The sequence below is a fragment of the Leptodactylus fuscus genome, chromosome 1, assembly GCF_031893055.1.
Source record: "Leptodactylus fuscus isolate aLepFus1 chromosome 1, aLepFus1.hap2, whole genome shotgun sequence".
Classification (NCBI taxonomy): Eukaryota; Metazoa; Chordata; class Amphibia; order Anura; family Leptodactylidae; genus Leptodactylus; species Leptodactylus fuscus.
In genome coordinates this window covers 109,409,607-109,435,556 of record NC_134265.1, presented here as the reverse complement: position 1 = coordinate 109,435,556, position 25,950 = coordinate 109,409,607, and the positions used below count along the sequence as shown (strand labels likewise).

The 25,950-nt window shown below is 42.1% G+C and overlaps 1 protein-coding gene across 1 annotated transcript in view; it reads right to left on the bottom strand.

Moving 5' to 3' along the window:
- The window catches only part of LOC142204223 (clathrin heavy chain 1-like), a 69,953-nt gene extending 44,447 nt beyond the window's left edge, over window positions 1–25,506 (bottom strand). The window contains exons 1-2 of the mRNA XM_075275536.1: window positions 25,370–25,506; window positions 13,360–13,567 (exon numbers count right to left, since the gene is read on the bottom strand). Coding sequence (XP_075131637.1) covers window positions 13,360–13,567; window positions 25,370–25,411 — 250 coding nt within the window. The 5' untranslated portion in view covers window positions 25,412–25,506. The remainder of the gene's footprint in view (window positions 1–13,359; window positions 13,568–25,369) is intronic.
- Window positions 25,507–25,950: the final 444 nt, after the last annotated feature.

The window sequence follows — 25,950 nt, the reverse complement described above, 5'->3', positions numbered from 1 at the left end:
AGGAGGAGGAGGGAGAGGAGGAAAAGGAGAGTAACCTTTCCGGTGGGGGCAGCGAAGTCATGCAAAGTAACACTCTGGCACACATGGCTGACTTCATGTTGGGGTGCTTTTCAAATGACAAGCGCGCAGTTAAAATAATGGAGAGCAACCAATACTGGATATTTGCAATACTTGACCCTCGGTATAAAAATAACATCTCATCTTTTATTCCGGTAGAGGGGAGGGCCAATAGCATTAATGACTGCCACAAGCAATTGGTGCAGAACATGATGGAGATGTTTCCATCAAGTGTCGTTGGCGGCAGAGAGGACAGTTCCTCCATGAGGAGAACAAGTGCCGTCCGGTCCACACCTACAAGGGGTACACTGTCTAAGCTCTGGAACACGTTAATGGCACCCCCTCGCCAAACTCCCGCCACTGAGGGGTCTAGTGTCACCAGGTGACAAAAGTATAGGCGCATGTTGCAGGAATACCTGTCTGACCACAGCCCTGTCCTCTCTGATCCCTCTGCACCCTACACGTATTGGGTGTCGAAGTTGGACCTGTGGCTTGAATTTGCCCTATACGCCTTGGAGGTGCTGTCCTGTCCTGCCACCAGCGTGCTATCTGAAAGGGTTTTCAGCGCAGCCGGTGGTATCATCACGGATAAGCGCAGCCGGCTGTCAGCTGAGAGTGCCGACCGGCTGACATTCAACAAAATGAACAGCCACTGGATAGACCCATCATTTTCATGCCCACCAGTGTCAAATACCCCAACATGAATTGTCATGTCTGCGCTCAACCTCTACAATTCCTCCTCATATTCCTCCACCATCTGCATTGCACAATTCTGATCCTTCTAGGCTCAATCCACCCTGATTTCCCCAAACTCTGCTGGTTAGAGGCTGAATCCACCCTGATTTCCCCAAACTCTGCTGTGTATATAGATCATCCCACATAATATTATAGCCACCACAGGACATTTTATATAATAAAGTACAATGACAAAAAAACATTGCGCAAAACTACCTGCACAGTAGGAGCCCTCGTGCTTTTACATTGGCTTGTATATCTTACCGTTCAGGTTGTTTTATGCTATTTATTTCATTGTGCTTTATTACATGTAATAGTCCCCTGATGGCTATAATGTGATATGGGCTAATTTATATTAACATTATAGTGATAATATCCTGACCATCACCATTATCCTTTATGAAAGCATCAGTCTGCATGGTTTTGTCACGCACAACAGTTTTCTATACATTTTATTATGCTATTTGCGGTATTAATTAAAATTGAATTTCAATCATTGAAATTTGGCTGGGCTGTGTATTTTCTTGACAGTAAGTTTTTGCTTTTTGTGCCCAGGAAAGTACTCTGAATTAGTCCTATATGGGTAGGCTAACCAACTGATAAAACTATGTCATAACTTAAAACTGTTCCAGTAATATGCAATGGTGTAAATAAACTTCCTGGCAGGAAGGCTTTGGCAAAAAAATATTAAACTAAAGACATATGCTCAGGCACTACGTATGTTGATACAAGTCTACAGAACTCATATGTTCTGCATTTGTCATGACAGGAAACTGTGAAACTGATCTTGCGCTACATACTAACACATATAATATATTTTTCCAATATTTGAGTCCTTGCCAAGGCTATTACGGCGCTCAATTAGATCAACAGCCGGTTGTGGAATAAGTATAAAACGGGTAAGCCATGACAAGGAAAGACAAGGGGTGGCTGCGAATATTAATTGGGTGGAGCTGGTGGACTCAGAAGAAATGTATGTAACACTTGGCTGTTTGTGGGAGAAGATTCCAGGAATTCAGCTGGCAGTCTGGGATACCTCAGCTGGAGAATGTTCAGCATTCTCAATTGGCGTTTGTTATGACTGAAGAATTCAATGATACATGTAAAACATTTCTCCCATTCAGCCCTCAGTGCACTGCTGTGCTTAAAAAAAAAAACAGGTTTTCTTCAGCAATAAGGGAACTCTATGTAGCCATTTCCTTTGGGTATATCGGAGGCGTCTATTTTGCAAAAGCAGAAAGTACAATCTGATTATTGTAACAGTCTCAAGGAGGGTTGGAGGGTTGCAGAGGGGAGGAGAAAAACAATGGCGTGGCAGGCCAAACATGGACACTGCTGCTCCATTCACTCAGGATAATGGGACCTCGTTCTCATGACCAGTGGAAGTCCCAGTGGTCAGATCCCCCCCACCAATCAGAATTTTTTTTCCCCCTATCCCAAGATAGTATGTCACTGGAAGGAAGGGACTCCTAGCATCATAGCTAACTATACTGCAAGGAGTCCCTCTCCCAGTATAGTGTGTCCAGGTTTGCAATCACAAATCTGTTATCTGGTCCATCTTTGTACTCTCCCAGTATAGTGTTCAAGTCAGTAAATCCGCCCAACACACAGATCGAGTTTCATGGCTAAAATGCTGTTGTGTGAATGCGGAGTTAGGCTGCTTTCACATGGAGTTAACACTCTGCTCATTCTGACACGTAAACACGTTCAGAGTGAGCGCAGTAAAACAGAATCCCATTGAGTTCAATGGGTTCGGACTTGTGCGCGCTACCCATTGAACTCAATGGGAGGCTTTTTTAGCTATTGCTGCAATAGGTTAAAAAAACCTCCCATTCAGTTCAATGGGTAGCGCGCGTAAGACCGAACCCATTGAACACAATGGGATTCTGTTTTACTGCGCTGACTCTGAACGTGTTTACGTGTCAGAATGAGCGGATTGTTAACTCCGTGTGAAAGCAGCCTTAGGGTGAAGCATCACTGGGTTATAGCTGCATTGAGTGCTGGAACTGCAAAGAACTTGAATTGGTGGACGTGGTGTAAGATCCTCTTTAAAGTGTACCTAAACTTTAAAATATATACTTTGTAATAGACTTTATTAACAGATTTCGGCTCCTTTCTGTGAAATCTTGCACTGTATAACATTCAGTCCCTTCTGTAGTCTTTCTCCTGTTATTGACAACAGTCCCTGCAATCCTCAGTGCGAGTATGCAGAAACAGAGACCCAAGGCCTTAGACACTGACTCCACGCTCTCTAGTGCGAACACACGACACAGTTGAGGAGTCTTGGTAGACTTTTTTTATTGACAGAACAATACAGCAGAACATCACAACGCATTTCGGGCTTTAAAGAGCCTTTTCTCAAGTGCAGCCAACAGCTGCCTTGAAGTGATCGTGCTGTCTGTCTCTTCAGTGCATGTAAAGCTGCACAGCTGCTAGTAAGTTCCCTGACACCTTGTGACTCACAATGTGACCATGGGAAAGAGCCCTTTAAAGCCTGAAACGCGTCGTAGTGTTCTGATGTATCGTTCTGTCAATAAAAAGGTCTACCAAGACTGCTGGACTGTGTTGTGTGTTCGCGCCAGTGAGCGCAGAGTCACTGTCTAAGGCCTTGGATCTTTCTGTTTCTGCTGTATCCTCCTGATTCATTGGTGTTTGCCAGTCTCTCAGCTGCCGCTCTCACCTGAGATTGTTGCTACCACGCAGTCGATGGTGTTGTGACCAGTTCACAACACCTAAAGTTGAGAGGCCTTCTGGTTTCATTATCACTGAATTGTGTTGTGTTCCCTTTTCATATCATCCAATACTACACTTAGTTCGCTCGGTGTCTCTGCTTTATGTTTATCTCAGTGCGAGTATGGGAGGGTACAGGTGTAATGTAGAGAAGATGAGTTGAACAGTTGACATGGTGTCATATAAAGATGAAATTCTGATCTTTCATATCACATCAATTGACAATAATGTTATTTCCAGAAATGTCCCCTGTTTGAAACACAGCCAGAACTGGGAGCAGCTATAGCTACAGCTGCATAAAAATATGCCTATCCTAATTGTGTTTAATACTGGTAATATCTCTAGGAATAATAAAAGTATAACTGCTGAAAAACTCAGAATCTCATTTTCCATATAACAAATGAAGAACTGCTCAACATTTTATAACGTCCAAGTATTTGGAGTGACAGCATCAGTGGTCAAAGCACTGACTGTGGTCTGAACCCCAAGTAGTAACAGCCTGAAAAACAAACAAACAAAAAAATGCACTGTGTGAACCTAGGCCAAACAAGGGGAGGAGCATTATGACTTCAAAACTGCACCAAAAAACCTGATGCAGAAATTGAACTTATAAGGGAAGCCACAAGGAGCTTTTAAGGTTCAGGTTTTCCGATGCAGTAGTACCAAACAGGTAAATGCTGAGGCCAGTGACTGGCCACAGTGGTCACTTGAGCCCTGATGTATTGGGGCATAGGAGAGTATTTTTCCCTACTCCAGACTAGAAAACCTCTAAGGATTATTAGGCCAAGTAGCAGGCTAGCATTTAAGGTAGCACATAAAAAAAATTTTTTATGAAGACTTGGATATGCCAAGTGATGCCTCTTTTTATGTCATGTGGTTTGTTTGCAACTCCAATTCTAGTGAAAAGAAATGTGCTGCATCAAGAGGTACGGCCTCTACACAACGTACAGCGCCAAGCCTGGTATACAGTGAGGAAGCTGCATTGCTTCCCTGAAGAGAAGTCATGAACATAAAAGTTTTTGTAAACCAATAAGACTCCAAGTAGTGAAACATAGCTATAAATGCTGCAAAAAAAGACACAGCAAAGACACTAGTTTGCCTTGTTATTTTTTCTTCCCACACCATATGTATAGAGAAATCTCCTGCAATTCCACAAGATGTGCCTTTTTGAAAACTCAGCTTTGTTGTAGCTTTTTTCTTATCTTATCTCCATTTTCGCAATGTAAAGATTTTTAATTCAGCTTTTAATCATAGTTGATGTAAATAGATCAAAAATTTCCAATAACTACATTCTCCTGCTGTTAATGTGTGACGTGGAATCGATAGAAATACCGGAATATCAAATCCATATAATACTTAAAGGCGTCCAGTGAAGTTCCTGAGACAATCGTGCAATACCCACCAGAACTCTCAGGTATAGGTCCTGTTAGACTAGAATGGGACTCCAGCACTAGACTACTCAGGTGTAGAGATGAGCGAATACTATTCGAAACGGCAGTTTCTAATAGTACGCTCCCATAGGAATGAATGGATGCAGCCGGCACCGGCCGCTTAACCCCCTGCGTATCGGCCGCTCCCATTCATTCCTATGGGAATATGCTATTCGAAACTGCCATTTCAAATAGTATTCGCTCATCTCTACTCAGGTGTTGTATGGTTGTATCACCCGGTTTGTTACCTGCAACATCTGTCCAGAAATGGAAATGATAGATAATGGTGTAATAAACTAAGAGAAAGGTGTGGGCCTTATCACAAATGTAAGAATGGAATATTGTATAATGGGCTGAAATATCTTAGTCACATACCGTATTTTTCGGACTATAAGACGCACTTTTTTTCCCCAAAATTTGGGGGGAAAAGAAGGGTGCGTCTTATAGGCCGAATGTGGCGCCTGGCATCCGCTGTAATAGAGAGGCGGAAGCCGGCAAGTGATAGACGCCATTACAGGTGCCGGGGCCTGCGACATCGCTGCGCTCCTCTGCCCTGCATGAAGCCAGCAGCGGGAGGAGTGATGCTGCTATTCCGCTCCTCCGTCCCCCCGCCGCTGGCTTCAGGCAGGGCAGCAATGTCTCAGGCCCCGGCGTCTATCCCTCCCCGGCATCCGCCTCTCTAGTACAGCGGATGCCGGGTCTGCAGTCTGTATCAGCGGCCTCTTCTCCCCCGGGGCCGGTCCCCACCGGCCCCGTACCTGTAAAGTTGCAGGCCAACTCCTGCGCGGCGGTATCGCAGGAGCCGACCTGTTCGGGTGACAGCCGGGAGCCTAATGAGGCTCCCAGGCCTGTCACTGCTATATATTAGTATTGCGGCTGGTCTCTATGACCAGCCGTAATACTAATACACAGAATGTCCCATAGACGGCAATACAGTTGTATTGCCGTCTATGGGACTTGCAATCAAGTGACCGCAGGTTCAAGCCCCGGGGGGGGGGGGGGGGGGAATAAAATAGTTAAAAAAAAAAAAAAAAAAAAGCTTCAAAAATATATAATAAAAATATGAAATAAATAAAAGTTATAAATCACCTCCTGTCCCAAGAATATATATATAAAAGTAGAAAATCATATATAATAAACCACTGGGTTTCCACTTTCAATAAAAGGTGATCTAAGCAATAGATATTCCCCAAAATGGTATAACTAAAAAGTACTTCTGGACCCGCAAAAAAAACCACTCTATGCGTCCTCGTACAGCTGCAGGGTCACCTGTCAATGTGGCCTTGCAGCTGTTGCAAAACTACAACTCCCATATATTAAATATTTTACCAGTTTTTGCTTCAAAATTTTTTTTCCCTATTTTCCTCCTCTAAAACCTGGGTGCGTCTTATAGTCCGAAAAATACGGTATGTTAGCCAATGGCCAAGCAAGATAGCCTGAAACAAAACAGTTGACCATAGTTATGAAGGTTACCTCACACAAAGACAAAGTCATGAGAGACAGTACAAAGTAAAAACTCACCGTCTGTTTGAGAGGAGAAAGCAGAAGGAAACAAAAAACAGATAAGCATAAGTAAAAAAATGGAAAGGAAAGGGAAGGGAACAGCATATTAAATAGTAAGCAACAAAAGGATATGGGAGAACATTCTGAAATATCTGCAGTAGAGGCTCGGGAAGAAGGTGAAACTAGCAGCTACACACAGCAGAGACACAGCAGGTGCAGGCCGCCAGCACCTCCGCCATGTGTAGGGGTCAGCATGCTAACACTGAAAAGAAAAAGTCTTAGAAAACAAGCAAATTAATATTAAAAAGAATGCCATTTCTAAAGTTCAAAATGTTAAAATTACTATTAAAGAAAGGTTTTACTGTGGAAACGTTCAAAGTCATAAGTGTAATTGTAGAGCCCAGAGCCCACTAAGACAGTGAGAATATATAGAAGAAAACAGCAAGGGCTAGTACTGCAGCATAAAGAACCAACTGACATGTGTGACCTAGGGGCCACGATTCAATAACGCCCCAAAGTAACATTACAAAAGACTTTATAGTAGGCACTTCTAACAATGCTTAGAAACAGATCCCACACTGTGTGAATCTCATTTACTAGACTTCTTTTGGCGGTTTAAGTTTAAAAGGACAGACTCCCAACAATTCCCATTATCATCAATGGGGATTGTTGGCCACAATTGGTATCCACTATTTTAGCGGTCTGTGTGTCCGTAGTTCTAGTCCTCTGACAGACCAGAACAACGAACACAGTGGCGCAGATGTGAACATAGCGCAAGACTAGTATGCATCAAACCATGTGAAATGTGTGTCCCATTGACTGCAATGGGAAACTGCACTGCAGTTTATATGGCACAGTAAATTCATTATATACCTAATCCTAGTACCTTGTAGGGGTTATTTTGCAGTTTCCAAATATGCCTCTGTTATTCTGCTTTGGAGCTCCATTTCTTCATGTAAATCACTGTTTTCTTCATATGCAAATTAAGGAGAACGGGGGGGGGGGGTGATCTTAGCTTGCATGGGCTTTGGACTCAGCTCTAGATTTCAAGGCAATACACCTTTCCCCTCATATGCATAAGAATAAAACTATTAAATAACAGAGGCATATTTGGAAACTGTAGCAGGTACTGGGTTTAGGCTTCTAACAAATTTACTGCTGAGAGACGCCATTACATCAAGCCAATTAATAGGTTAATTCATCTGAAACTTATCAACCTGCAAGGTCACCCTTGGATTTCTACTGCAGATTTCACATCAGATTTTGCTGACATATAAAATATTAGGCTGCTTTCATACAAACAATCCATTTTTCTGGTTAAACTAAAAAAAAAAAAAAAAAAAAAAAAAAAAGAGCACATCCTAGTATGTTTCTGTATCTGATACATATGCCATTCATTTTTTGCTGTGGCAAAAAAAAACAAAAAAAACAAACAAACTATGCTTTCTTCTGCAATCTTCAGTACCTCCAAGCAATGAATCTGTGAAAAGCAGATTAAACACGGACATCACACAAATGACATACATGTCTGTTCCCTTTTTTTTTTTTCACTGACCTGTAGACATACATAGCTGAGACAAATAAAGAAAGAAAAAAAAAAAAAACACATGCCACAATTTTTTCTCACTGACTTTTAGTCCATGAAAGAAAATGGACATGTGAATTAATTTGATTCATAGTAATGGGTTTGTTTGCTGTCACTTTTTATTTTTACAACAGCATTTCGAAAGAAAACTCATCAGTGTGAAAGAGCCCTTAGGGTGCATTCATATGGTGCACTAGGATGCAGTTAGGCCCCATGCAGTCGATAGTAGAGCCACAAGAAGGAAGGGACTCCCAGCACCATAGATCACCACAATGCAAGGATTCCTGTATTACCAAATTCAAAGCAGACTTTCCAGTCCTTACTGCGCATGGAGCTTTAAAGGGATTCTACCACTAAAACGCTGTTTTGTGTGCTTTAGATGTCGGAATAGCCTTTAGAAAGGCTATTCATCTCTTACCTTAAGACGTGGTCTCCGCAGTGCCGTTCCTTAGAAATACTGTTTTTTACCGATATGCTAATGAGTTCTCCGTAGCAATGAGGGCGGGTCCCAGCGCTCAAATGGCGATGGGGGCGTCCCCTCTGCTGCCCGAGAACCTGCTCCAGCAACACCTTCTTCTTCAGCTGCATCCTCCCCTTCTCTGTTGTCTTCCTTCTTCGTCAGCACTGACACCTGTGCAGTTGGCTCTGCTAGCGAGACACTGGTAGAGCCGACTGCGCATGCCGGCCGGCAGCCTTATTTTCAAGGCCGCAAGGCAAGACTGCGCAGGCGTCAGAGCTGACAAAGAAGGAAGATGACAGAGAAGGGGAGGATGCAGCTGAAGAAGAAGGTGTCGCTAGTTCTCAGGCAGTAGTGGGGACATCCCCATCGTCGTTTGAGCGCTGGGGCCCGCCTTAATTGCTGCGAAGAACTCATTAGCATACCAGTAAAAACCGGTATTTTTAAGGAACGGCGCAGCGGAGACCACGTCTAAAGGTAAGAGATGAATAGCCTGTCTAAAGGCTATTCCGACGAATAAAGCACACAAAACAGCGTTTTAGTGGTAGAATCCCTTTCAGGAATAAATTAGGCTGGGTTCACACTACCATTGAATTCCGTTATGAAGGTGTCAATTAAAACAAAAAAAAAAAAAAAAAAAAAAAAAAAAAAAAGGGACACCTTTCATAACAGATATAAATGGACACTAACTGTTGTTAATGTGTCCATTTTTTTAATTTTTTTTTTTTTTTTTTTAAACGGACACACTAGCATTATTAGTGTCCGTTACTGTCAGTCTTTTTTTTTTCCGCTGTTTATGCTTTCTGAGCATGAGCAGAAAAAAAAAAACGGACACAAAATAACGGACAGTAACTGATGCCTATCAGTTACTGTCCATTATAAGTCCGTTGCCCATAGACTTCAATGTTAAAAAAAAGAACGGACACTTGCTGTCCATGGTTTTTTTTTGGGGGGGGGGGTTTTAACGGACAAAAAAGTCCTGCATGTAGGATTTTTGGTCCACTGGAAAAAAAAAAACAAAAAAAAAAAACAGACTTCTGACGGCTTGAGTGTAAATGGACACAAGTTAAAAAAAAACAAAAAAAAAAAAATCCATTCTTGACTACCGCTGTTGTAATATAAAAATCTCAGGGATTCTGCATTTTACCAGGAAGAGCAGTCATCTTTCGTTCTTACTGTCGCAGAAGATTAAAATAGTAAAATAGATGTAACTCAACTGCAGTTTATTGAGCTGTTCAGAATTTAGATGCCAGCTGTCTCTGGATTCATTATGCCCATGTCAACTACTCTTGTATTGCCTGCCACTTCCCCTGTACTATATCCACAATGACACTATGCTACAAAAAGAGCTTCACTATTTCTATAGTGATGTCAAGGCAGAACAATATAGTGTCTTAAAAGGAGTTGTCCAGGATATATATACGGTATGTTACAGGGATCCCATCGTTCAAACGCATTTTTTTCTGACTAACATGTAGGAATAGCCTTAAGAAAGGCTATTCCTCTCCTACCTTTTGTTATCTTCTCCGTGCCGCCGTTCGCCTAAAATCCCGTTTTTGTTGGTATGCAAATGAGTTCTCGCGCGGCACTGGGGGCAGGCCAACACAATTCAACGCATGCACAAGTTAGCTCTGCCAGCGGGCCTCAGGCAGAGCTGACTTCACATGCGGGCGGCCATTTTTTTTGTGACCGCTTACGCGAACAGGCGCAGTACACCCCTGTAGTTCTATGGAGTACAGAGTGTACTGCACCTGCTCACGCAATCGGTCACAAAAAAATGGCCACCCGCATGTGAAGTAGCCTCTGCCCGAGGCCCACTGGCAGAGCAGACTTGCGCATGCGTTGAATTTTGACCCACCGCGCTTCGGAAAAAGATGATGAAGAGGTCGTTGCTGATGAAGATGGAGGTGGCGCTGAAGAGAGTTCTCTCGCAGCATTGGGGATGCCCCAATGCAGTTTGAGCAGTGGGGCCCGCCCCCAGTGCTGCAAGAGAACTCATTTGCATACCGACAAAAAACGATATTTCAGGCGAACGGCGGCGTGGAGAAGACATCTAAAGGTAGGAGAAGAATAGCCTTTCTGAAGGCTATTCCGACATGTTAGTCAGAAAAAAATGCGTTTGAATGATAGGATCCCTTTAAATTATTGGTTATGCTAAACACTCACTTGTCCACAGTGCTCCGGTGTCTCCCAGCACAATCTGGTCCTGCTGCTCCAATGACTTCTTTTGGCAGAACTTAGCGGCTCACGTGAATGCTGAGTCCAATCAGCGGCCTCAGCAAAAGGGCACGGCGCAATGTCATTACCTGTGACTTCCCAGGATCTTTCCTTCGGTCGTTACCTGGCCTCAGCAGTCACGTGACCACCGAGTCTGATCAATGGCCTAGGGAAAGGGACCTGGGATGTGACAGTGCAGTAGAGACTTCCACCACAAGAAAACATTGGAACAGCAGGGTGGACAGCGCTAGGAGGCAACGGAGCATCATGGACAGGAGAGTAAGGTTTTTTATATTTTCATTTTTTTTCACCATCCCCGCACTAATATAAAAAAAATAAAAAATAAAAAATTACCCTGGGTAACCTCTTTAAGCTACAGTCACATGACCGTGCTTAAAAAAAAAAAAAAAAAAAAAAGAAAAAAAAAGCTAGTTTTGTTTGGGGGCCATCAAAATCATATTTTTGACAAACATTCAAGGTTCATTTAAAAACTATCGTATATACTCGAGTATAAGCCGACTTTTTCAGCACATTTTTCATGCTGAAAAAGCTCTACTCGGCTTATACACGAGTCAGGGTCCATGGAGCACAGAAAACTGGAAGGACCTGGAAGGGGGAGGTCCTTTAGTGCTACTGCTCTGTGATTGGCTTGTCATGGGTCACGTGACTGTGATGTCATCAGAGGTCCTGTAGCCACTGGTATGTAACATCTGCAGATAAGGTTGAGTCTAAATCCTAGTAGCTCCGCCCACACCAGAGTCCGATCACATGGTCATGACGCCATCTGAGGTCCTTTAGCACACTAGGATTTAGCATCTACCCTGCAGATGAGTGGCCAGGATTCATTGTGTCTTATGGAAGATGTCTGTTGTATGGAGGAGAGGAAGCTACAGTAAAGTGACACACACAGGGACCTTCCTTTAGTTACTCTGACTATTAATGTCAGGCATTTGGGGTTATTAATTTAGTTTCAATAACTCCATGTGCCTCACATTAATAGCAGTTAACCCCATCATGTCCCTCATATTAACCCTTGTGTGCCCCATATAAGGGTTACTAATATGTGAGACATATGAGGGTACTAATGAAGGACCATAATTATGAAGATACCTAATTATTACCTCCATATGTCCCACATATCAGTAACTTTTATGTGAGGCACACAGGAGGTTAATGTGAGGGACATGATGGGGTTAACTGCTATTACTATGATCCCCATGGAGTTACTAAGCTGCAATGCACATGACCAGACTATCTGCAATGGTGGATTTCCCCCTCTCGGCTTATACTCGAGTCAATAAGTTTTCCCAGTTTTTTGTTGTAAAATTAGGGATCTCGGCTTTCATTCAGGTCTGCTTATACTCGAGTATATACAGTAATTTGGAAATACATGCATCATGCATAGACTTTCATTATTCTGAAAACGGCCATCACGTATCTGAGACCTTATTCACAAGTCCATCTGACGGCTATCGTAGAACAATTTTAAAAACCATGATGGTCTATGGGTGTTTTATTTTATTTTTTGTTAAACAGACCAACAGGATCCAACTTTAGGAAACCGCCAGAATGGATCATCTGAGTGATGGCCGTTAAAAACAATCTGTTATACTCATTTTTCACGGTCACTGGGCATGTGAAAAACAGAACAATCGTGTAAATAAAGCCTGAGGATCCATGTACAAGACTGTATTTGTTTTTCCTATCCTTTTCGTAATTACAGATCCATAATTACGGATACTATACAGACACATGCACTTCTATTGCCAAATACACATGTCAGTAGTTTTTACAGATCACTGTCCATGTTGTAGAAGTCACCCACAAAATATGGAGCAAGTCCTATTCCTGTTATTAGTTGCAGCATAGACTCGCCCATACAAGTGTATGGGATCATACAAATCTTTTTACAGACCCGTGATCACATAATATACTGACATGTTTTTGTGCAATATGGATTTGGTGGACAGACATCACTAGAGTCAAATATTTCAAGCAGCCAATCCCAAAGCAAATCCTCAACAAAAGCTGCAACGCAGCTCATTTTCCACATTTTTATCAGATTTGTAAAATTATCATCCACTTAGCCACAAAGGAAATCTACTGTGAGTTTGTAGATCGATATGAATATTCTACAACATTTGCGTTACATGTGAAGATACCCTTGAGGGAGAGCACAAAAGTTACAGAAATGTAAAATGCTTATAGAGTTCCAAAGTGTTCAGGGAGACAAGAGATGTCATTCAAAAAAGCAAAAGATTTAAGTAGCACATGTGTACCTTATATTGCACGTGGCACTATTCAATATAAGATATACATGGTTTGTATAAGAGAACAGAAAGATCTCCCATCCAAGATATCAAGGGCATAATAGAGAATTCAGACATGATGGCCATACATCTTAAGATGTAGGTGTGTGAGGTCTATGTAAACGTGCTGTTCAATTGTACCGGGCAAAAAAAAACTGAATTTTCAGTGCAAAATTATCTTCAGTCTGTTCAGACAAACACCTAAAGTACTAAATAATACACATTATTGGAAAACTAAAAATTGAAGTGTTCAGTTCAAGTACATTTGGACAGTACAAAATAAAACAAACAAAAAAAAAAAAAGTGTACATGAAAGTATTTATATCTGAGGCTCACCTTTCAGAGCAATGACTTTTGAAGCTGGATTCATGATGGCGCTTTCAGCAGATATTGGACGTCTCAGAGGAGTGTTTGGATCTGCCATATCAATGATAACAACTTGAGCCTGTTCTCCCACCTTCTCACGGACACATATAAACTTATCAGACTCCATGGTCAGAGTGCTGAAGCCAATGTTGGCCGGATTAATTCCCAGATTCTGAAGCTGAAGAAGAAAAATAAATAGAATGAATATCCATCTCTACAAAAATACGGATTGCGTGAAGGTTTCCATGACTGTAAAGTGGTGGCAATTTCACAATGATAAAATAAATCAGTATGGGGACATAAATTGTGAAAATTGTCCTGACAGTAAAACGGTCAAAAGGGCTAACTGGGACTTAAAAATTGATGCCGATTTGCAGTCTAGGCAACCCTGCTGATCATCTGTTTATAGGGGCAACAGCGCTCCAATATACCTCGTGCCCTCTTTATCCCTTACCAAGCTCTGCTTGGAGCTTTTGGTAATGGCTAAGCCTGGTATTACAAAGACTGTGAAGTTGGTAAACTAAACCACCAACTCAAACTTCTCCATTTTTCCATAGTCTGACTTTACAAATGGCTGACAGCCAAGGTCAGTCAGAAGCAGTACAGCTCCTCTAGTTCAAGCAAAACTAGAGTTTGTAATTCTATGAGAGTAAAAACTATACATCTAATTAATTATAAAATGTTAAAAAAGATTGTATAATTAGAAATACCATTAGGGAGCCTTCACACAGAGTTTACACTCGCTCATTCTGAATGTAGAACTCGTTCAGAGTGAGCGGCGTAAAAAAACAGATCCCATTGACTTCAATGAGTGCCGGCATACGCGCGTATCACATTGAAAGCAATAGGTATATAAAAAAAAAAAAAAAAAAAAAAAAAAAGCCTCCCATTGATTTCAATGGGTAGTGCGCATATGCCGGCACCCATTCAAGTCAATGGGATCTGTTTTTTACGCCGCTCACTCTGAACGAGTTTACGTTCAGAATGAGTGAGCGTAAACTCCGTGTGAAGGCTCCCTTAACAATCAGCTGACCAAAGTGTTGTCCCAACTAAGTACTAAAGTACAGAGCTGTTCCTGGACAGCTACAAGGAAGGGGATATGGGGGGGGGGGGGTTTCATCAAACTGCTGATTGGCAAAAATGCAGAGAGCAGGACCCCAACTGACCAGATACGGATGGTCTATCCTAAGGCTAGGTCAAGCCCTAGAAAATCCCTGTAGGCCGGGGCCCCACGTGGCATTTGGCAGCGGTGGAAACGTTCCAGGGAAAAAAAGAGCGATTCAGAGCTCCAATCAGAGGCAGCCAGTGTCAGAGCTCAGAATCACACCCCTTGTCTGCTCCTGCCTGACACCACCCTCCTGACAGTACATGCCTGAGCAGCATTTCAGTCACCAAACCTAACAGCATTTGGGAACGGTGGGGACTACAGAAAAAATTCCAAGTGCACTTAGCAGGCGGCTAGTAATAGATTCTAAGAACTGGAATGGGTGGAGGTGGTGAAAGGCCCTCTTAAAATCCCATTATTTTAGTCAAAAAAACACACCAAAATTCCACATTATTATTTCTGAATTGAATAGTATTGTTCAGCTTCCAAAAAAGGGTGAACATACCCTTAAAAAGTACAATTCATGCCAGTATAAAATAATAGCATTTCCATCTTCACTTAGGTAAGAAACATTTATTTCCATACAGCATTTTTACTATGAAAACCTATTTGCTCTAAATAGCAACACAAAACAGCAGTGTAAGTTCAGAGACTGCGAAGCCCATAGTGAGCACCGGGACCGCGGCCAACATGAATCATCCTTTGAATAAACTACTAACCTGAGGCTACTTTTACAGAAGCAAACTGCTAGAAAAGGCAAGCAAAGCAAGATACACGCAGGTTGTTCCACAAAGAAAGCACTACAGCTAATACCCCAGGGAAATTGATGATTTTCTTTCCTCCATGTTAAAAGTGCCAGTACAAAAGCAGGTTTATTATCTTTTTATGTCTAACACAAGAGTGGTCCAAGATATATTATACCTGCACAGCAAAATAGATAACATTATATATATATATATATATATATATATATATATATATATTATATATTTATAATTTTTTTTTGGAGTCCTCACTCCTATAGGAGAGCGTTTTTCCACCTTTTCAAGTAAAGTTCTCCAAGTGAGAAAAAGTCCCAGCGGAATACCCTAAAAGTAGCGATCACTTACAAAGTTAAAGTAAGGCTTTGTTTGGAGCCTCTATTAGCAGTTATGTAATGGTCCCCTTCAGTGCCCACAAACTTCCCGCACATAGAATATAATGTCCCCCATACTCAGTAATGGGTAAGGAGTGAGTAGTAAGCCGCATTTATTTCTTATCACTCCACTTCATGCTTCCTCTCTGCTCCGGGACCTGTTGTGACGTCAGCTAAAGCCAAAAGACTGATTGAATTAATTCGCCCAGAGTATTTCAGGTGATTCTGCTTGTTTTTAACAGAATTATCTTATACGATTTACCCAACATCTGCCATAGACACATCCCTGATCACAATCACTTGACCCCTCAGGTGCTATGGTCTGATAGTGAAGCCCAGTGATGGAAAGCAATGCCCCTAAAGTCCTTTTCCGTTCATTTGCAAAGGCATAAAAGGATGATTTTTACAAGAATGGAGAAGTGGTCCTGAATAAGAAATCTAAATAATAATTGTAAACTGTGCTGGCAGCCCGACAAGATACTGTGATTCCTTTATATCTGAATTTAGTGCTGACAGACTTCCTTTAAAAATATGGCTGCTTTCAGTCTGAAAAACCTCTCTAAAGTTCCTGCCACTAGGAGTCACCCTCTAGATGATTTACAGTGCACTCTGTTGCAAGCCATTAGATAAGCAAGAGGGGGATCACAGTGTGTTGAGGGGAGGTCCTGTTCTCCATCTGTATTCAACCTTTATATCCACACAAACTGTTACTCGGTGCAAAAATTCTTAGGGAGCCTTCACACGGACTTTACGCTCCGCTGATTCAGACACGTAAACACGTGTCAAAGTGATCACTGTAAAACACAATCCCATATGCTTCAATGTCTGCTGGTCTTACGCGCACTACACATTGAAATCAATAGGTTTAAAAGCCTCCCATTGATGTCAATGTGTAGTGCGCGTAAGACCGGCACACATTGAAATCTATGGGATTGTGTTTTACAGCAGTCACTTTGACACGTGTCACTGTTTACGTGTCTGAATGAGCGGAGCGTAAACTCCGTGTGAAGGCTCCCTTATATTGTAAGAAAAAGTTTTCTATGTACTTGTATCTACTTCTGGCTTGTGTGGTTACAGATGGGATATTATTCACAGACACTAAGCAGCTTTGCTGAACATACTTCCAGATTGTTATTTTACTCCTGTGTTGTACGTGAATGTATTTGCAATACAGTGTTTGTGGATCTTCTATATAATGGTCATTTGTGCTTTTCTCAGCTATTTGCTTGCTAGTACAGTTACTCCTAGCAAATGGCAGAACACTATGGGGGCGTTCACACTACCGTCGGTGTCCGACATGTAGTGTCCGCTCAAAATCTGGCACGGACATTAGCAGCGGACACTAGCTGAGTCCGTAACACCTGTCATTTATTTAAATGGGCATCGGGTGCGTTCTTTTGCACTCCGTGCCCTTCCTTCCCTGTCCGCATGTAAAGATGTCCGACTTCTCAAGCGGACAGAAAAACCCGACATGTAGGGTTTTTCTGTCCGCTTGAGAAGTCGGACATCTTCACTTGCGGACAGGGAAGGAAGGGCACGGAGTGCAAAAGAACGCACCTGATGCCCATTTAAATAAATGACAAGTGACACGGACACAGCTAGTGTCCGCTACTAATGTCCGTGCCAGATTTTGAGCGGACACTAGGAGCGGACACTACCTGTCGGACACCGACGGTAGTGTGAACGCCCCTTTTCAGTAATGGAGAGGGGAGCAGACTGCTCCTTATTGTAAATGCCCCTGAAAGAGATATGTAAACTGTGCTGCAGCCATAATGGGGATACCAGCAGCAGAAAAACTGATAGGACACCATGTATGAATGCTTATACAGTCATAGTATAGACTCCCCAGCAAGGTCCTACACATATTTCAACTTTTCATGAAAACGCAGGTACCTTTTGCAATTTTGTAATATATACCTTGTCCTAATTCCAAGCGCACACACGGATTGATGGAGTAACAGAATGGTAGCTGTTCAGGAGAACATCATAGCTACCTTAACCAAGCAGTACTCCCCTTTGTTCAAAGGTGGCTATTCTAGGAGTGCCTCATACTAAGATCATCTATGGTTTGGTTCACATCTGCGTTCAGGCCATTTCGTTCCCATGAGGAACTATTGTTTCAAAGTATAGGAACAGTAAAAAGAGCAACTGGATGTGCCAAAACCTTTAACAAGTATGACTCCTGCATCCTAAGTGACTTCAGCAGAGGAGAATTATCAAAAACTACAAAGTTATTTCTAGCATTTAGATTATTTCTCAGCAAATCTAATTTTGCTTCCAAAACAAAATTAATTTATTATGTTGACCTCATCATAGTAACAAAAAACAAAACTTTAGTTTGGTTCGAGGCTATATGATTGATTGTTTGTTTTTTTTTTTTAACCAAATCTAGCCTCTCCCATGGGGTCAACACTGGAAAAAACACTATCGGGTGAAAGATTATTGATGATCTGATCATTATGAGCAACCGCAAGTAAACATGTTATGTTAATATTTAAGAATACTGGACTAATAACACCAGCCTAAGCCATATAGCCATACTGACCTACCATCTTGCTAAGTTCCAGGAATTGTTGAAATTCATCAAACATTACGTATTCATTTGCAAACATTTGTGGACCAGCAATAGAAATCTATGCAAAACATCAGCTTTTACTGCAGTAATTTCTTACAGACCAATATGCTGCATCAGGACATGTTCGCAGCTTGGTGTGCGCTGAAACAATTTTTATAGATATTGAACATCTGCATAATAAAGCTTGGCTAAAGAATGCACAACAAGCTGGAACAAGAATGCAAACTAGAAAAAGTATAAATTTTAATAAATAAATCAACTCTGATCATGTTTTATATGTAATTCTCCCATTTATTCACCTGACAAATCTTATTTGTTCCTATACTATTTCCATCAATTTGTGCTCCGATACAAAATACAGCATTATGTGTGCTGAACGTGCCGTTCTCCAGACTTCTAATACAAGAGCTTTAAATCAGAGCCACATGACTTGTCAGCGTGACTATCACATGAACCATGTCAGGTGAATTCTCGGTACTGACACTAATACCACCCTTAGCTGCAACCACAGTCAAATGGTTTCTCCAGGAACTTTACAGATATGAAAACTGTTCTTGAACAACATTGGATTGGATGCAGGAAGTGAGGTGTGACCCACATCCATCTGGTCGGGCTTTATGGAAACAGTGTGGCTCAGAGCTACACGATTTCTGTAACTCCCATAGAGATTATTGGGAATTCCAGAAACAGTGTAGCTCTGAGCTATAGGGTTTCCAAGAAGCCTGACCATAACAGAGAGTCTTTTCAGCAGAGTTGCAGCTGGGTAAGTTGTAGGGCACAAATACGGGGGAGTGGTCTAATTTTAGAGATAGGTAAGGGTTCCAAGAAGTGAGAACCTGCATCTATCAGATACTACTGGCATATGGAGAAAGAAGGCTAAATCACAGACTCAGACTTCTTCACAATTGGCTGACAGCCATGGTCAGACAGCAGCAGTAAAGATCCTCTAATTCATTACAAATCTATCAAATATAAAAAACAAAAAACTTGAGTCTTCAGTAGATGATAATTTTTTTTATTGGCTAACTCATAATGAAAGCCATTAAAAAAGGTATCATCTACTGAAGACTCTAAAGTTTTTTGTTTTTTATATTTCATACCCACTGGCTAACACGGTACAAAAACAAACATGTTCTGATAAATATGAAATAAACTATGCTTCTAATTATACAATATTAATCATTGTATAATATAAATAAAAATAATGAATCAAATTTTTAAACTATGGTTGCTTTTTATTTTTTTTTACTCAGACTCCAACTCTACAGCCCTGCTTGCAAAGATCCCATTAGTATCATTTCGTGCCTCCCCCCCCCATTTTTTTCCCTTTTCCTTACTTTCCTCTTTTTTGATCTTTAAATTTATCCCGTGGCTCACTTGCACTGGCATACAGATGACAGGCCGGATAGTGCAGAATTATCTGCATGCCTACCCATTGACTTTAAGGAGACATGCTCTATTTTGGTCCATTTTGCAGACTACAGAGCTCTATTAAAACCTATTGGTCTGTGAAAATCATGGACAACAGACAGATGCTAGCAGTGTTCTGTTCATTTTTCACAGACCCAGAGACATAGAAATGTAATGGTAATGAAAAAAAAAAAAAGGTTGTTCCATTTTTCATGATCAACACCACACAGCACACTAAGATAAGCAGGTTCATGTGCTTTCTAAGATTATCAGGAACATCATATGTCCACTAAAAGTAGTATGGCTGTCAGCCGCCTTGTAATTTCTGGCCATATGTGCACCTTTCTATGTGTATTGTTGGGTTTCTGACAATTTGGGGCCAGAAGAAATGCGAACACACAAAACAACCACTTCTCTGTACTGAGAGTTTACATATTGCAAGCCATGCTGCTAACTCGCCGCACATTAAAATCTATGGGACAGCGCTGCATTACCTACACTCATGGCTACAGCTTGTACAGCAAGTGAGCAACGCAGCTTGTGATATGTAATCATTACTGAAATATGTACCATCTGTATACAGGTGTTCCTAAAAACCAGGACCCCTACGGATCTAATATTGATAACCTATCCTAAGGCTGGTCTTACACGACCGTAGTTTAAGTCCGCAAATGGTCCACAAATGAGGGTTTTCAATTGGGGACCATTTGCGGACACATTATAGTCAATGCGGCGTCGTACATCACCGGATATTTTATCCGTGGTGTGCCGGGCCGCAACCAAGGTCCGCACTTTTTGGAACATGTCCACAATGGCCGCAATTCATGGCACTGCACGGACTTGCCCATAGAACTCTATGGGCGAGTGCGGCAGCTCACGGACATCTGCGGAGTGTAAGTTGATGATCAGCAACTAGTGTTGCTGATCAGCAACTTGCGGACCGCAAATGCATTACGGTCGTGTAAGACCAGCCTAAGGACTGGCCATCAATGCTAAAAACTGGATAAAGCTAGGTTCACACTTGCTCCCGGTCTCCCGTTCTCCATTCTGCTTTAAAAATGTGGAGAGAAAAGTCCTGCAAGCAGCATTTTTATCTCCGCATTTCCTGCCTCTTTTCAGATGGAACCCTGGCAGATCCAATTATAGTCTATAGGGACTGCGGGTTTCCGAAGGTAACCGCTTTTTTAAAGCAGATTAGGTTTCCATTCAGGGGTCCCCAAGCGGACCCCCCTGAACGGAAACATGAATGCAGGTACGAACCTAGTGTTACTCCTTTAAATGGGTTATCCAGCTTCCAAATAATATCTGCAAATCTGTCAACAAACTAATGTTTCGTATGATGTAGCTGCTTGCTCTCCCCTCCAATGAAATTACAGGTAATAAATCACTCCCACATCTGAGGTCACATGATACTGTGATGTTTCATTTGGAAGATCGCTCCCTCCCATCCCCATGTGAGCAGCAAACATAGAGAGTGAGAACAGGCAGATGCATCATGGGAACTGTAGTTTATTCACAAATTCAATGCACATAAATAACAGTGATACAAGGAGTCTCAAGTAAAATAAAGCCAAGAAAAGGCTGTACAAGGAAAATTTAGAACTGCTGTGGTTGTATTTATAGATAATTTCTGGAAGCTGGATAACCTCCTTATAGATTATGGTTTCCTATAGACTTTCAATGATACTCCATAAGGATTACAGCCTGTGGAAAGACAGATGCTTTTTAATTTGCTGCTCTATAGGTAGAATACTGGAAGCTCCCAAAATCATACAAGCTTACTAATAGAAATTCAGCTGAACGTAAAGGAAAACATTTACTAACATGATTATATAGGCTGTTCAATGGTCAGACTACACTTTTGATACAAAATCACATTCCACCTGACAATACTCGGTGTCCACTGCAATGATACATAGAATAATGATACTTCTAGAACAAAATAAGACTATGGTCACAAGCAAGTCAACAATGTCAATTGCAGAATCTGTCTTGCCCTTCATTCACATCTACATTCAGTATTCCGTTTGGGGAGTCCGCATGAGGAGCCCCCTGAACGGAATACCAAACGAAACTGCAAGCGGTGTGCAGTAAAAGCACAGGACCCCACAGACTATAATGGGGTCCGTGTGCTCGCTGCCCGCAAGAATCATGCATGTAGGAAAGTAGATTGTGAACTACTTTCCTGTCCGCATGATCTGGCAGCAAGCACACAGACCCCATTATCGTCTATGGGGCAGTGTGCTTTCACTGGCACACCGCTTGCAGTTGCGTTCGGTATTCCGTTCCGGGGATCCTCATGCGGACTCCCTCAGACGAAGTACCAACGTAGATATGAACGAGGACTTAGGCTGAGGCCCCACATTGCGGAAATGCAGCTTTTTTTTAAAAAAAGCAGATTTTGTTGCAGTTTTTTGAGCCATAGCCAGGAGTAGATTGAGCAGAAGGTAGAAGTATAAGAACTTTTTATAGAGTTCCCATTCCTTTTGTAGCCATTCTTGACTCAAGAAAAACGCAACAAAATCTGCTGCAAAAAAAAAAAGAAAAAAAAAAGCTGCGTCTCTGCAATGTGAAGCCTCAGTCTAAAATTGTTCTACAAGCACTACTTTTTTTTGTTTGGTAATGCAACTTTGAAAACTAGATTCCTAACAGACCACATTATGTTCAATGGGGTTCTCAGGATCTGTTGTTATCCACAATTAGATGGATCCGATTATAATTGTTCAGTCTATTCTTTTTCTACGGCAGACCAGAAAAACAAATACAAGTGTAAAAGCACCCAAAGTAAGGCTTTGTTCACATATGTTTTGTAGCTGGTTTCCATCTAGAATTAAGCTAAACACAGATGTAAAAAAACAGAAGTTCCACGCTAACGGTTTCCTTCTATAGGCTGGGGCCCCATGTGGCGTAAATGACGCAGCAAAAGTTTTTGTTTTACAATCACTGCAAAGTGGATGGGATTTTAGCCAATCCCATTCACACATTGCAGAAAAATATGTGCAGCTGAAATGCTGCAATTTCCAAAACTGTCATGTCCGCGGAAATGCCGGCAGTTTCCTTCTAGGTATAGTTGAAGCTAAAAGTTCTGTGAAAAGTGTTGTGGGAAAAACAATGATGCGTTTCCGCCATGGTTTTTCTGTACGGCCTGCTACATGGGGCCTTAGCCATGAACTGATGAAACTTAGATTTCTGTTGTTGGGATCTTGTCAAAGTAACACTACAAACCCAATCTCAAGATGGTGACTTATGGTGAAAGAGTGAAATCTGTAGTGAAAATCTGCAACTTAAACTAACATACTGCAGATTTATATAGTCTAATAAATATTTTTCTCTTTTTTTTTTTTTTTGCACCAATTCCACTAGGACTTTTTTCTGCAGCATGTGAAGGAGATTTGGTACCTTAATGTGATGCAAGTTTACTTCCCACTAAAATGTGAATGGCAAATATACAGCACAGTTGCCCCATGTGGACATACCCTATGAATAATGAAAGCTGCCTAAGACTCTCTAGGACAGGGGTAGGCAACCTTCAGCACTCCATTGGTTGTAAAACTACAACTCCCAGCATGCATACTTGCTCTTCTGTTCTTTAAACGCCCATGGAAGTGAACCATGTTGGGAGTTTTAGTTCCATAGCAGCTGAAGGTTGCTGACCACTGCTCTAGGGTTACTAGTGAGGTGCACAAATTCTATTAAGGGGTGCGCACAATAGCAACTTTTCCCCTATCCACATAGGGGATAAGTTGCAGAGCAGTGGGGTCCAACTGGCCTCCATCATCATCTGAATGAAGCAGTCCTACAGCTGTGGGAAGGGGGGAGTAAGAGTAGCTGAAGTTCAATCAGTACTTATCCATGTTAGATTTGGTAAAGCAACACCAAATTAGGTTTTGGAATTCATCTTGCTTGTATGCTGGTTACCCAAGTCCTGACTAAACCAATAAGTGACCTTTAGGCTACATGCACATGTGAAAGTGTTTGCTGAGAATTTTCACTACAAGATCCATGAAAAATCCACATGCAGAATTTTGATGTGGATTATGCTGCTAAATTCATAGTAAAAATCAATCTGCACCATAGGCAAACTTCCACTTGAAAATCATGCACATGAGATTGGGAAAACCTCATTCACTTAAATGCTAGTGTATTAAACTGTGAATTTTCGGCACAAATAACGTGTCGTGTACTGCCAGGTTAAATCACTCATCCTTTGTCACATTTAGCAGATATAGGTGACTCAATGGACTGGTCTATGTTATGTACAAAGATTCTTGAGCACACTACTGGTTGGCCATTTGTAGATCACAAAGTTAACCATTGGATTTAGATTTTATTCATTTTGCAATATCACTTTACATTTCAGTAAGCATGCTCCAGCACTTGCTAACACATCTTCACATAATTCTGCGCAGATTTTGTGCATATGGTTCACACTAGAGAACAATCTTGCAACGCCATATAAAACGCAACTCAATGACTCAGACCTCTGCAGCTTTGCAGTTAGCCAGGCACAGCATAGGTATTAACACAGCAGATATTCTTGACAGAAGTCTTCCATTTCCTCCTGACCTTGGCTAACTTGCTCACAATTCTAATAGAACAGCGGGAGACTGTGTCATCTGCACGGACATAGCCCTTCTTCTTATGGGTATACATGTAGGCAAGGCCCATCTCCAGAAGTGCAGCAGTCTTTAGAGTCTTCCAGTTCATTCCCCACCAATACTAAAAGAGGAGGGGGATGATCTGACACTTCCAGACCCTCCATTACAGGAAAGGTTGGAGGGTGAGATCTCACTTCCTGCTTTCCATTCATTTTGGCATTTTTTACATTTTTAGATTAACCTCTTCAGTACTGGGCTGCCATAAAGTGTCCAATGAAGGAGAACAGACAAGACGCATAATTTTAGTGGATTCCAATTTAATCTTATTGCTCGGCATGCTGTAATGACTACAGAGTACAAGGATGAATGAGTTTTCTGCCACCAATTCCGGTGGGAAGCCCTGAAGGCCGGGAAGAAGACATCTGACGAATGTGCCGACAATGAATGATTACAATGTACTGTGATCTCTTCATACAAGTGGATGACATTTGTGTCATCATGGGCAGTGGTAATCCATCCAAAATCTGTCTCTCTGCTGATACCCAGCGATGGTGGTGAGGGGACGCCCCTGCACACAGAACCCCTCCTTCCTCCTCACTGCTGGAAATCAATAACCCTAAGAGGTGGGGGGGGGGGGATCTGCACATCTGCATTAGCCGCAGCTTTCACATAACCGTGTAGGCCAAAACTGGGGGACACACAAACATCAGGGGCTGTATTACAAGACGGACAGCGGTAAATGAAAGAACCAGCCATTTATTATAGGGATTGAAGGCAGATGAGCTATGGCAGGCCCACATCTACAGACCTGGCACAGTATGGAGAAACAGCAAGCCTATGGCACCAATAGCTCTATACATACATCACAGGGGGGCACAAGAGCCATTAACTCCTCCCCTAAAATAATACATCAGTTAACCCTATACTGCCCACGAAGAAACAGTGCCCCAATGTAAAGCCTAGCACCAAGGGCATTTGCTGATTCACTTGTCTCACAGATTTTACGTTCCCAGTCTGCTCCGCTCCCCTCCAGCTCGCATCATCATCATCATCCTCCTCCTCCTCCAAAAATCCGCTATTCACCATTACTGCACTGAGCCCTGCTCTCCTTATTCTAATGACCCTTTCTCCTCCATTCTCAGAAATTGCCTATTTACCTGAAAGTGCTCCTGGAACCGAATAGGTAAAATCTGCGCCATGGTTGTAAGTCCGGTCTCGGGCTCCAAGCACAGCTCAAATCGTGTCCTACGGAGACTCCGCCGGCGGCGCCCGGGACACACGGTATGACTGAGGTTTAACCCGCGCAGGCGCACTGACAAGCCGGCTGCGCAGACTCAAAGCTGGGCGCTCACTCAGGGGTGGGGATGTTACCATGGAAGCATAGAACGAGAGCGGGGGTCTTCAAGCGATTTGAGGCAACGTCTCCCCCTACAGGATGTGTGAAGAACATGTAAGGGGATGTCATCATCGTTCTCGTCATCCATGAGCAAGATCCTTAACGTCACGTTGTGTTGTGCCCATGTACATGTAACATGGCTCCCATGTCACCTTCCTATGGAGACGCTATTTTACATCCAAGTCCCTTTTGTCCCTGTCTGAGTCTTAGATGCTCCTTTCTTTGACCCCTGAACAAGAATTGGGTCACATCATCTCCCTGAGTCCTAGGGCTGAGTTCACATGAGCATAGATAAAATCATCTATCTGCAATAAAAGGCAATTTTCTATGTGTGTGGTGGTC